Source organism: Oncorhynchus mykiss, unplaced genomic scaffold, assembly GCF_013265735.2.
Source record: "Oncorhynchus mykiss isolate Arlee unplaced genomic scaffold, USDA_OmykA_1.1 un_scaffold_186, whole genome shotgun sequence".
In the NCBI taxonomy this organism is placed as follows: Eukaryota; Metazoa; Chordata; class Actinopteri; order Salmoniformes; family Salmonidae; genus Oncorhynchus; species Oncorhynchus mykiss.
In genome coordinates this window covers 116,492-130,384 of record NW_023493673.1, presented here as the reverse complement: position 1 = coordinate 130,384, position 13,893 = coordinate 116,492, and the positions used below count along the sequence as shown (strand labels likewise).

At 44.0% G+C, this 13,893-nt stretch overlaps 1 protein-coding gene across 1 annotated transcript in view; it reads left to right on the top strand.

The window, feature by feature from the left end:
• LOC110512492 (inactive carboxypeptidase-like protein X2) overlaps nucleotides 1-13,893 on the top strand; it is a 94,799-nt gene that overhangs the window by 63,850 nt on the left and 17,056 nt on the right. The window contains exons 7-12 of the mRNA XM_036972614.1: nucleotides 2,656-2,744; nucleotides 5,952-6,075; nucleotides 6,225-6,421; nucleotides 10,218-10,397; nucleotides 11,336-11,633; nucleotides 13,606-13,745. Coding sequence (XP_036828509.1) covers nucleotides 2,656-2,744; nucleotides 5,952-6,075; nucleotides 6,225-6,421; nucleotides 10,218-10,397; nucleotides 11,336-11,633; nucleotides 13,606-13,745 — 1,028 coding nt within the window. The remainder of the gene's footprint in view (nucleotides 1-2,655; nucleotides 2,745-5,951; nucleotides 6,076-6,224; nucleotides 6,422-10,217; nucleotides 10,398-11,335; nucleotides 11,634-13,605; nucleotides 13,746-13,893) is intronic.

The window sequence follows — 13,893 nt, the reverse complement described above, 5'->3', positions numbered from 1 at the left end:
TTGTTTGAGACATAATCAAAAAACAACATTATTACAACAGCAGAAGCAGTTGAAGTCAGAAGTTTACATACACTCAGGTTGGGGTCATTATAGCTAGTTTACATACACTCAGGTTGGAGTCATTAAAACTAGTTTACATACACTCAGGTTGGAGTCATTAAAACTAGTTTACATACACTTAGGTTGGAGTCATTAAAACTAATTTACATACACTCAGGTTGGAGTCATTAAAACTAGTTTACATACACTCAGGTTGGGGTCATTAAAACTAGTTTACATACACTCAGCTTGGAGTCATTAAAACTAGTTTACATACACTCAGCTTGGAGTCATTAAAACTAGTTTACATACACTTAGGTTGGGGTCATTAAAACTAGTTTACATACACTCAGGTTGGAGTCATTAAAACTAGTTTACATACACTCAGGTTGGGGTCATTAAAACTAGTTTACATACACTCAGCTTGGAGTCATTAAAACTAGTTTACATACACTTAGGTTGGAGTCATTAAAACTAGTTTACATACACTTAGGTTGGAGTCATTAAAACTAGTTTACATACACTCACGTTGGGGTCATTAAAACTAGTTTACATACACTTAGGTTGGGGTCATTAAAACTTGTTTACATACACTTAGGTTGGAGTCATTATAAATAGTTTACATACACTTAGGTTGGAGTCATTAAAACTAGTTTACATACACTCAGGTTGGGGTCATTAAAACTAGTTTACATACACTCAGGTTGGGGTCATTAAAACCAGTTTACATACACTTAGGTTGGGGTCATTAAAGCTAGTTTACATACACTTAGGTTGGAGTCATTAAAACCAGTTTACATACACTCAGGTTGGAGTCATTAAAACTAGTTTACATACTCTCAGGTTGGGGTCATTAAAACTAGTTTACATACACTCAGGTTGGGGTCATTAAAACCAGTTTACATACACTCAGGTTGGAGTCATTAAAACTAGTTTACATACACTCAGGTTGGAGTCATTATAACTAGTTTACACACACTTAGGTTGGAGTCATTAAAACTAGTTTACATACACTCAGGTTGGGGTCATTAAAACTAGTTTACATACACTCAGGTTGGGGTCATTAAAACCAGTTTACATACACTTAGGTTGGGGTCATTAAAACTAGTTTACATACACTTAGTTTGGAGTCATTAAAACCAGTTTACATACACTCAGGTTGGAGTCATTAAAACTAGTTTACATACACTCAGGTTGGGGTCATTAAAGCTAGTTTACATACACTTAGGTTGGAGTCATTAAAACCAGTTTACATACACTCAGGTTGGAGTCATTAAAACTAGTTTACATACTCTCAGGTTGGGGTCATTAAAACTAGTTTACATACACTCAGGTTGGGATCATTAAAACCAGTTTACATACACTCAGGTTGGAGTCATTAAATCTAGTTTACTTACACTCAGGTTGGAGTCATTATAACTAGTTTACACACACTTAGGTTGGAGTCATTAAAACTAGTTTACATACACTCAGGTTGGGGTCATTAAAACTAGTTTACATACACACAGGTTGGGGTCATTAAAACCAGTTTACATACACTTAGGTTGGGGTCATTAAAACTAGTTTACATACACTTAGGTTGGAGTCATTAAAACCAGTTTACATACACTCAGGTTGGAGTCATTAAAACTAGTTTACATACACTCAGGTTGGGGTCATTAAAACTAGTTTACATACACTCAGGTTGGGGTCATTAAAACCAGTTTACATACACTTAGGTTGGAGTCATTAAAACTAGTTTACATACACTCAGGTTGGAGTCATTAAAACTGATTTACATACACTCAGGTTGGAGTCATTAAAACTTGTTTACATACACTTAGGTTGGAGTCATTAAAACTAGTTTACATACACTCAGGTTGGAGTCATTAAAACTAATTTACATACACTCAGGTTGGAGTCATTAAAACTCATTTACATACACTCAGGTTGGAGTCATTAAAACTGATTTACATACACTCAGGTTGGAGTCATTAAAACTAGTTTACATACACTCAGGTTGGAGTCATTAAAACGAATTTACATACACTCAGGTTGGAGTCATTAAAACTAGTTTACATACACTCAGGTTGGAGTCATTAAAACGAATTTACATACATTCAGGTTGGAGTCATTAAAACTAGTTTACATACACTTAGGTTGGAGTCATTAAAACTTGTTTACATACACTTAGGTTGGAGTCATTAAAACTAGTTTACATACACTTAGGTTGGAGTCATTAAAACTAGTTTACACACACTTAGGTTGGAGTCATTAAAACTAGTTTACATACACTCAGGTTGGAGTCATTAAAACTAGTTTACATACACTTAGGTTGGAGTCATTAAAACTAGTTTACATACACTTAGGTTGGGGTCATTAAAACTAGTTTACATTCACTTAGGTTGGAGTCATTAAAACTAGTTTTTCAACCACTCCACAAATGTCTTGTTAACAAACTATAGTTTTGGCAAGTCGGTTAGGACATCTACTTTGTGCATGACACAAGTCATTTTTCCACAATGGTTTACAGATTATTTCACTTATAATTCCTATCTAGCTCTTCAGTTGACACATATACTGTTGTCGATATAGTGATTTGTTCAATGACTTGATATGGGATGTGTTTGTTGTCAGACTCACAGAACTATTACCACAGACGGAATGAGATCACAACAACAGACAACCTGGACTTCAAACATCACAGCTACAAAGAGATGAGGCATGTAAGTAGAGTAATGCTGGGCAGACACTGCACTACACCACAGAGTAATGCTGGGCAGACACTACACCACACCACAGAGTAATGCTGGGCAGACACTGCACTACACCACAGAGTAATGCTGGCAGAAACTACGCTACACCACAGAGTAATGCTGGGCAGACACTAAACTACACCACAGAGTAATGCTGGGCAGACACTGCACTACACCACAGAGTAATGCTGGGCAGATACTACACTACACCACAGAGTAATGCTGGGCAGACACTACACTACACCACAGAGTAATGCTGGGCAGACTCTGCACTACACCACAGAGTAATGCTGGACAGACACTACACTACACCACAGAGTAATGCTGGGCAACACTACACTACACCACAGAGTAATGCTGGGCAGACACTACACTACACCACAGAGTAATGCTGGGCGGACACTGCACTACACCACAGAGTAATGCTGGGCAGACACTACACCACAGAGTAATGCTGGCAGACACTACGCTATACCACAGAGTATTACTGGGCAGACACTACACTACACCACAGAGTAATGCTGGGCAGATACTACACTACACCACAGAGTAATGCTGGGCAGATACTATACTACACCACAGAGTAATACTGAGCAGACACTGTACTACACCACAGAGTAATGCTGGGCAGACACTGTACTACACCACAGAGTAATGCTGGGCAGATACTGCATTACACCACCGAGTAATGCTGGGCAGACACTGTACTACACCACCGAGTCATGCTGGGCAGACACTACACCACAGAGTAATGCTGGGCAGACACTGTACTACACCACAGAGTAATGCTGGGCAGACACTGCACTACATCACAGAGTAATGCTGGGCAGACACTGCACTACACCACAGAGTAATGCTGGGCAGACACTGCACTACATCACTAACTAATGCTGGGCAGACACTGCACTACACCACAGAGTAATGCTGGGCAGACACTACACCACAGAGTAATGCTGGGCAGACACTACACCACAGAGTAATGCTGGGCAGACACTGTACTACATCACAGAGTAATGCTGGGCAGACACTGTACTACACCACATAGTAATGCTGGGCAGACACTACACCACAGAGTAATGCTGGGCAGACACTGCACTACATCACAGAGTGATGCTAAGCAGACACTACACCACAGAGTAATGCTGGGCAGACACGACGCTACACCACAGAGTAATGCTGAGCAGACACTACACTACACCACAGAGTAATGCTGAGCAGACACTACACTACAGCACAGAGTAATGCTGAGCAGACACTACACTACAGCACAGAGTAATGCTGGGCAGATACTGCACTACACCACAGAGTAATGCTGGGCAGATACTACACTACACCACAGAGTAATGCTCGGCAGACACTGCACTACACCACAGAGTAATGCTGGGCAGATACTACACCACAGAGTAATGCTGGGCAGATACTACACTACACCACAGAGTAATGCTGGGCAGACACTGCACTACACCACAGAGTAATGCTGGGCAGATACTACACCACAGAGTAATGCTGGGCAGATACTACACTACACCACAGAGTAATGCTGAGCAGAAACTACACTACACCACAGAGTAATGCTGGGCAGACACTACACCACACCAAAGAGTAATGCTGGGCAGATACTACACCACAGAGTAATGCTGGGCAGACACTACACCACACCACAGAGTAATGCTGGGCAACACTACACCACAGAGTAATGCTGGGCAGATACTATACTACACCACAGAGTAATGCTGGGCAGACACTACACCACACCACAGAGTAATGCTGGGCAGATACTACACCACAGAGTAATGCTGGGCAGACACTACACCACACCACAGAGTAATGCTGGGCAGATACTATACTACACCACCGAGTAATGCTGGGCAACACTACACCACAGAGTAATGCTGAGCAGACACTACACCACAGAGTAATGCTGGGCAGATACTGCACTACACCACAGAGTAATGCTGAGCAGACACTACACCACAGAGTAATGATGGGCAGACACTACACCACAGAGTAATGCTGGCAACACTACACCACAGAGTAATGCTGGGCAGATACTGCACTACACCACAGAGTAATGCTGGGCAGACACTGCACTACACCACAGAGTAATGCTGGGCAGACACTGTAAGCGAAAGGGAGGAACCCAGTCTATGCTCTGGAGAGAGACAGTTTAGCATGGCTTACAGTAAAATGGAGGAACCCAGTCTATGCTCTGGAGAGAGCCAGTTTAGCATGCCTTACAGTAAAATGGAGGAACCCAGTCTATGCTCTGGAGAGAGCCAGTTTAAACCAATAAACATTTAAATGGTAACAATGTACTTTATTAGAGTCTTGTTATGAAAATGAAACATTAGGTAATGCGTTATATGCTAAAAAATATATTACATTATCACAGTGGAGTGATGCTGTTGTAGCTCATGGGGGGATGTGTGAAATTAACTCCTCAGCCTTTAGTGTCCCCCTTATAGAGCCGGCGAATAGTTAGCCTTTCGCTTGGGGTGAGAAGCTTCAGGAGGGCAGGAGGGCAGTCACGTGTGCTAGCAAGGCAGAGTTGGCCCCAGGTATGGGCAGAATCGGGAGGAAAGTGGTAGCCCGCTAAGTACGCTGCGAGACATCATATCTGAAATCAATTTCGCCATGTGAAAGGCCTACTGAAAGCTCTGGGACTCTTGTTCTCTACTGGCTCTACAGCCGATGAAGGTGGTTAATGAGGTGTTCTCTACAGCCGATGAAGGTGGTTAATGAGGTGTTCTCTACTGGCTCTACAGCCGATGAAGGTGATTAATGAGGTGTTCTCTACAGCTGATGAAAGGGGTTAATGAGGTGTTCTCTACTGGCTCTACAGCCGATGAAGGTGATTAATGAGGTGTTCTCTACAGCCGATGAAGGTGGTTAATGAGGTTGTCTCTACTGGCTCTACAGCCGATGAAGGTGGTTAATGAGGTGTTCTCTACTGGCTCTACATTTGATGAAGGTGATAAATGAGGTGTTCTCTACTGGCTCTACAGCCGATGAAGGTGATTAATGAGGTGTTCTCTACTGGCTCTACAGCCGATGAAGGTGATTAATGAGGTGTTCTCTACTGGCTCTACAGCCGATGAAGGTGATTAATGAGGTGTTCTCTACTGGCTCTACAGCCGATGAAGGTGATTAATGAGGTGTTCTCTACTGGCTCTACAGCTGATGAAGGTGGTTAATGAGATGTGCCCCAACATCACAAGGATCTATAACATCGGCAAGAGTCACAGCGGACAGAAACTCTACGCCATCGAGATCTCAGACAACCCCGGAGAGCATGAACCAGGTAAGACCATTCCTTGAAGTAAAGTTCTCTGGGTTCAAGTGGTTTGGTGAACGTGGTTTCCCTCCCTCCCTCCCTCCCTCCCTCCCTCCCTCCCTCCCTCCCTCCCTCCCTCCCTCCCTGTCCCTCCCCCTCCCTCCCTCCTCTCCCAGGTGAACCAGAGTTCCGCTACACGGCCGGTTCCCATGGTAACGAGGTGCTGGGCCGAGAGCTGCTCCTGCTGCTGATGCAGTTCATGTGTCAGGAGTACCTGTCGGGTAGCCCACGGATACGTCACCTGGTGCACGAGACCAGGATACACCTGCTCCCCTCCGTCAACCCCGACGGGTACGACAAAGCCCTTGAAGTGGTAGGTGTGCGTGTCCGAAAGACCCCCAAAACCCCACAGCTGATATTACAAATATTGACTCCATCTTTAAGGCTGTACTGAAACATACCACGGATACAACTGACTCTTCTGGGACACGTGTGGAGGGTCTTTTGCTTGTCAGCCATGTGATCGTCAGATGAAAGATTCTCCTCTTCAAAGTCAGAAGTTCAAAGCATCCTCTCCAGTGATTCCAGTGGAGGCTGGTGCCGTTTAGGATGAAGGAGGGTGACTCCTTCCTTATTTCTATTACAGCATATTGGATAACTGTCGCTCATATTCCATTCACCCAGTTCAATGTAACAGTGATATGCCTCCCGGGTGGCGCAGTGGTTAAGGGCGCGGTACTGCAGCGCCATTTGTGCCATCAGAGTCCCTGGGTTCGCGTCCAGGCTCTGTCGTAACCGGCCGCGACCGGGAGGTCCGTGGGGCGACGCACAATTGGCCTAGCGTCGTCCGGTTTAGGGAGGGATTGGTCGGTAGGGATCTCCTTGTCTCATCGCGCACCAGCGACTCCTGTGGCGGGCCGGGCGCAGTGCGAGCTAGCCAAGGTTGCCAGGTGCACGGTGTAGCCTCCGACAACATTGGTGCGGCTGGCTTCCGGGTTGGATGCGCGCTGTGTTAAGAAGCAGTGCGGCTTGGTTGGGTTGTGTATCGGAGGACGCATGACATTCAGCCTTCGTCTCTCCCGAGCCCGTACGGGAGTTGGGCTGAGACAAGACAATGAGACAAGATAGTAGCTACTACAACAATTGGATACCACGAAATTGGGGAGAAAAAAGGGGTAAAATTCAAAAAAAATAAAATAAAAATAAAATGTAGCAGTGTTTAGGCTACTACATGATACTGCAATGTTCATTGTAGGTTGCTACAATTGTAGGTATATACAACCTACACTATGAATCAAGGGTCAAGAGAAATTAGAGTAATCAAGGACACATTCAATACCGCCTGGCACTCTCTCTAGCTGATCTAGGGTGTTTTTTTTGGAGGGGGTGGGGGGTTCACTTTAGGATGTTAATATTGCAGGTACTGCATCTTTTTCAATCCCTAATATACATACAGTGGGGAGAACAAGTATTTGATACACTGCCGATTTTGCAGGTTCTCCTACTTACAAAGCATGTAGAGGTCTGTAATTTTTATTATAGGTACACTTCAACTGTGAGAGACGGAATCTAAAACAAAAATCCAGAAAATCACAATGTATGATTTTAATTCAGTAATTCATTTGCATTTGGAAGTGTTCCAGTTCCAACTAGCTAACATAGCATCCCTCTCCGTTTGAACCAGGTGTTTGAGCAGGCTAAACTAGCTAGCTAACATAGCATCCCTCTCCGTTTGAGCCAGGTGTTTGAGCAGGCTAAACTAGCTAGCTAACATAGCATCCCTCTCCGTTTGAGCCAGGTGTTTGAGCAGGCTAAACTAGCTAGCTAACATAGCATCCCTCTCCGTTTGAGCCAGGTGTTTGAGCAGGCTAAACTAGCTAGCTAACATTGCATCCCTCTCCGTTTGAGCCAGGTGTTTGAGCAGGCTAAACTAGCTAGCTAACATAGCATCCCTCTCCGTTTGAACCAGGTGTTTGAGCAGGCTAAACTAGCTAGCTAACATAGCATCCCTCTCCGTTTGAACCAGGTGTTTGAGCAGGCTAAACTAGCTAGCTAACATAGCATCCCTCTTCATTTGAACCAGGTGTTTGAGCAGGCTAAACTAGCTAGCTAACATAGCATCCCTCTCCGTTTGAACCAGGTGTTTGAGCAGGCTAAACTAGCTAGCTAACATTGCATCCCTCTCCATTTGAACCAGGTGTTTGAGCAGGCTAAACTAGCTAGCTAACATAGCATCCCTCTCCATTTGAGCCAGGTGTTTGAGCAGGCTAAACTAGCTAGCTAACATTGCATCCCTCTCCATTTGAACCAGGTGTTTGAGCAGGCTAAACTAGCTAGCTAACATTGCATCCCTCTCCATTTGAACCAGGTGTTTGAGCAGGCTAAACTAGCTAGCTAACATAGCATCCCTCTCCGTTTGAACCAGGTGTTTGAGCAGGCTAAACTAGCTAGCTAACATTGCATCCCTCTCCATTTGAACCAGGTGTTTGAGCAGGCTAAACTAGCTAGCTAACATAGCATCCCTCTCCGTTTGAGCCAGGTGTTTGAGCAGGCTAAACTAGCTAGCTAACATTGCATCCCTCTCCGTTTGAGCCAGGTGTTTGAGCAGGCTAAACTAGCTAGCTAACATTGCATCCCTCTCCGTTTGAGCCAGGTGTTTGAGCAGGCTAAACTAGCTAGCTAACATTACATCCCTCTCCGTTTGAGCCAGGTGTTTGAGCAGGCTAAACTAGCTAGCTAACATAGCATCCCTCTCCGTTTGAACCAGGTGTTTGAGCAGGCTAAACTAGCTAGCTAACATAGCATCCCTCTCCGTTTGAACCAGGTGTTTGAGCAGGCTAAACTAGCTAGCTAACATAGCATCTGTTGGTAAAATTATGATTAAATGACTGAACAAATCATTTTAAATGGAACTGTAACTAAGTAAAACTTATACTCTGTTTTATTATATCTGATTAACAATATGAGTTCATAAGAAGGGATTGTGTGACACGGACAAGGAGTAATTAAAGTTAATGAACACCATTCCAACTAGGAAGAAACTAATGGGTTTGGGACTGTGTAAACACATAAGGTCGTTAACCTATGGTTGAACCTACGGAACTGAGCTCTGGGGTTTTTAGATAAGACAGTGAGTGCATTCCTAGGTTTTCTGTTAATTAGAACTGTCAGCTCAGTGGTGATCGATAATGTTGAGGGGTCAAAAGTTACCTGGGAGTGTGTTAGTAAGTTAGAATGAACTTTTCACCTCACTTCGTCCCGGTCGAGAGGAGGGGATTCTGTTAAAGCAATGAAATGACGTCATGATCTGTATATAAACTGTTGTTCGTGGTTAAGTGGCAGCGCGCTCCGAGAATAAATTCTGTTACCTATTATTAAAAAGACTGGTCTCCGTCTATTTTATGCAAACAAGAATCTTACAAATTCTCATAAAATAGATTAAGGGTTTTCAATTCATGAAAGCACATTGGCATAATTAAATTACAGTAACAGCATCCCTCTCCATTTGAACCGGGTGTTTGAGTATGCTAAACTAGCTAGCTGCTTTCGCTAGCTAAGTAAGTGAAAATTTAAAAAATGACAACTAAATACAGCTATCTCTCTCTCTCTCCCTCTCTTGTTTCTCCTTCATTTTTGAAGAAATTAATTTGTTCAAAACTGTTCAACTATTGTCTTTGAGTCAACTACTCACCACATGTTATGCACTGCAGTGCTAGCTAGCTGTAGCTTAGGCTTTCTGTACTAGATTCATTCTCTGACCCTTTGATTGGGTGAACAACATGTCAGTTCAGGCTGCAGAACTCTGATAGGTTGGTGGAGGGCATCCTCCAGAAGTTGTCATAATTACTGTGTAAGTCTATGGAAGGGGGGTGAGAACCATGAGCCTCCTAGGTTTTGTATTGAAGTCAATGTACCTAGAGGAGGACAGAAGCTAGCTGTCCTCCGGCTACACCATGGTGCTACCCTACAGAGTGCTGCTGAGGCTATTGTAGACCTTCATTACAAAACATTGTGTTTTAATCAATTATTTGTTATGTGAATATATATAGTATAGTTTTATTTAAATGATAACTTTTTATCCTTAATTAATTTAAAACCATTTGAGGACCTCATGTCTTAATTATCTGCTCTCACGTGTCACCATGTGTCACTCTCCCGTTGTCCCTCAGGGTTCAGAGCTGAGTGGCTGGTCCCTGGGTCGGTGGAGTCAGGACGGAGTAGACATCCACCATAACTTCCCTGACCTCAACTCCATCCTGTGGGAGGCTGAAACAAAGAAATGGATCCCCAGGAAGATGCTCAACCACCATGTGCCCATTCCCGAATGGTATCAGTCCAAGAACTCCACGGTCAGTAAATGCCACACAAGATTCTGATGAGTTTTCGAAAGACATTGATAGGGGAATCTCAGACATCCAGAACCTAAAAATAAAAATGAGAGAAGATACTATTGAGACTAGCGAAGTCACCACCCTCCTTAACGGAAACTTGCAGCCAGATGCGAGCCACTCTCTGGGCCAAATGTCCCTCCCTGTTACGAAATTCGAAAGATGCGAGCACCTGTGAAATTGTGATTTGTCCAAATTATAATTTACAAAAAATCAGAGCACCTGAACAAAGTTCCTTGTTAGTCGTCGCAGATAGAGGACTTCTGGTTCTCAACCTGTCACTATGACTCCATGACAGATAGAGGACTTCTGGTTCTCATCCTGTCACTATGACTCCATGACAGATAGAGGACTTCTGGTTCTCATCCTGTCACTATGACTCCATGACAGATAGAGGACTTCTGGTTCTCATCCTGTCACTATGACAGATAGAGGACTTCTGGTTCTCATCCTGTCACTATGACAGATAGAGGACTTCTGGTTCTCATCCTGTCACTATGACAGATAGGGGACTTCAGGTTTTCATCCTGTCACTATGACTCCATGACAGATAGAGGACTTCTGGTTCTCATCCTGTCACTATGACAGATAGAGGACTTCTAGTTTTCCTCCTCACTTCTCTTCTCTCCTCTCCTCTCCTCTCCTCTCCTCTTTCCTCCCGTTCCCTTTTTCTCCTCTCCTCTCCTCTCCTCTCCTCTCCTCTCCTCTCCTCTCCTCTCCTCTCCTCTCTTCTCCTCTCTTCTCCTCTCTTCTCTTCTCTTCTCTTCTCTTCTCTTCTCTTTTCTTTTCTTCTCTTCTCTTCTCTTCTCTTCTCTTCTCTTCTCTTCTCTTCTCTTCTCTTCTCTTCTCTTCTCTTCTCTTCTCTTCTCCTCTCCTCTCCTCTCCTCTCCTCTCCTCAGGTAGCAGCAGAGACGCGTGCGCTGGTCTCCTGGATGGAGAAGATCCCGTTTGTCCTGGGTGGTAACCTCCAGGGAGGGGAGTTGGTGGTGACCTTCCCCTACGACAGGACCCGTTCCCAGGGTGTATCCAGGGAGCAGACCCCGACCCCAGATGACCACGTCTTCCGCTGGCTCGCCTTCTCCTACGCATCCACCCACCGCCTGATGACCGACGCCAGACGACGAGTCTGCCACACCGAGGACTTTGCCAAGGAAGATGGCACCATCAACGGGGCGTCCTGGCACACCGCGGCAGGGAGTTAGTGTTGATGTTTTCCCATTCAGTTCAATTCAGTTCAATTCAATTCATTTCAATTCATTTCAGTTATGTTCAGTTCAGTTCAATTCAATTCATTTCAGTTCAATTCAATTCATTTCAGTTCAGTTCAATTCTTTTCAGTTCAATTCAATTCATTTCAGTTCAATTCAATTCCTTTCAGTTCAATTCAATTCATTTCAGTTCAGTTCAATTCATTTCGGTTCAGTTCAGTTCATTTCAATTCATTTCAATTAATCTCTGATTCAATTAAATTCATTTATTGATTTATTACCACAGACCAGTACCAGAGTAGTTCTTCATTTCAAACTTTTTTGGGGGAAAAAAACACATTTCTTTGACCATCACCAATTGTACATTGTACAATTTCTCGTAAATTACGATAGATAAATGTCTGGTTCTTTTTTTCCTGACACCGTAGGTTCATGTACTTCGACGTGAAACGGCCAAATTAGCGCTCTATTTTCGTTTTTGACCTTTAATCCCAGAAAAATGGCCTTAACTCAAAAAGCTTTGAGGCCTCGACGCCATCTTGTTTCTGGGCTAACAGCCCATTAGGCCAAACCTATGTTTCTGGGCTAACAGCCCATTAGGCCAAACCTATGTTTCTGGGCTAACAGCCCATTAGGCCAAACCTATGTTTCTGGGCTAACAGCCCATTAGGCCAAACATATGTTTCTGGGCTAACAGCCCATTAGACCAAACCTATGTTTCTGGGCTAACAGCCCATTAGACCAAACCTATGTTTCTGGGCTAACAGCCCATTAGACCAAACCTATGCTCACTAAGTTTCGTCTTCGAAAGTCGTTACCATTTAGGAGAAATGGCCATGTCATGATTGGTGATGTTTTGTACATTTGCAAATAGAATCCATTCGCCATCTGGTGGAATTTACGGGGACAGTGGAAAAAGGACCGACATTTTTAAATGTTATAAAACGGAAACCGATTGTCCGAGAGACTTCGTTCGATGACTTCCCGGAAGATCTGGCCCTGGTGCACGGCCCGGCGCTGTCGGCAAATTTTCAAACATTCGCGGACGTCTAGTAAGGGACCGTACATTTGCAATATGGGAGATTCTCATCGATCATACAGCAAATGCCGAAAAGGGCACTTCAGGTATGAAAAAACGTTTTTCTCATGCAACATACAGTGGCTTTCGAAAGTATTCACCCCCTTGGCATTTTTTCCTATTTTGTTGCCTTACAACCTGGAATTAAAATAGATTTTTGTGGGGTTTGTATCATTTGATTGACACAACGTGCCTACCACTTTGTAGATTCAAAATATGTTTTATTGTGAAACAAGCAACAAGTAAGACAAAAAAACTGAACTTGAGCATAACTTTTCACCTCCCCAAAGTCAATAATATGTAGAGACACCTTTTGCTGAAATTGCATCTACAAGTCTCTTGGGGTATGTCTCTATAAGCTTGGCACGTCTAGCCACTGGGAGTTTTTCTCATTCTTCAAGGCAAAACTGCTCCAGCTCCCAAGTTGGATGGGTTCCGCTGGTGCACAGCAATCTTTAAGTCATACCACAGATTCTCAATTGGATTGAGGTCTGGGCTTTGACTGGGCCATTCCAAGACATTTAAATGTGTCCCCTTAAACCACTCAAGTGTTGCTTTAGCATTTAGGGTCATTGTCCTGCTGGAAGGCGAACTCCGTCCCAGTCTCAAATCTCTGGAAGACTGAAACAGGTTTCCCCTCAAGAATTTCCCTGTATTTAGCGCCATCCATCATTCCTTCAATTCTGACCAGTTTCCCAGTCCCTGCCGATGGGAAAACATACCACAGACCAGTACCAGAGTAGCTCTTCATTTCAACACATGCTGATTTGATTTATTATCTTTATAAAACACTGGTGAAAAAAAGAACATATCAGCTGATGTCTTTTCATTGGGCAGTTGGCCCGAGAGATAAATGACTCTGTCTGTGCCGCTGTGTTGGCAGGTATGAACGACTTCAGCTACTTGCACACCAACTGCTTTGAGTTGTCGATGTACGTGGGCTGTGACAAATTCCCCCATGAGAGTGAGCTGGCGGAGGAGTGGGAAAACAACCGGGAGTCTCTGCTCGTCTTCATGGAGCAGGTACAGTATGTAGAGTCTAGAGAGGGTGTCGAGTCTAGAGAGGGCGTAGAGTCCAGAGAGGTCGTAGAGTCCAGAGAGGTCGTAGAGTCCAGAGAGGTCGTAGAGTCTAGAGAGGTCGTAGAGTCTAGAGAGGGCGTGTAGAGTCTAG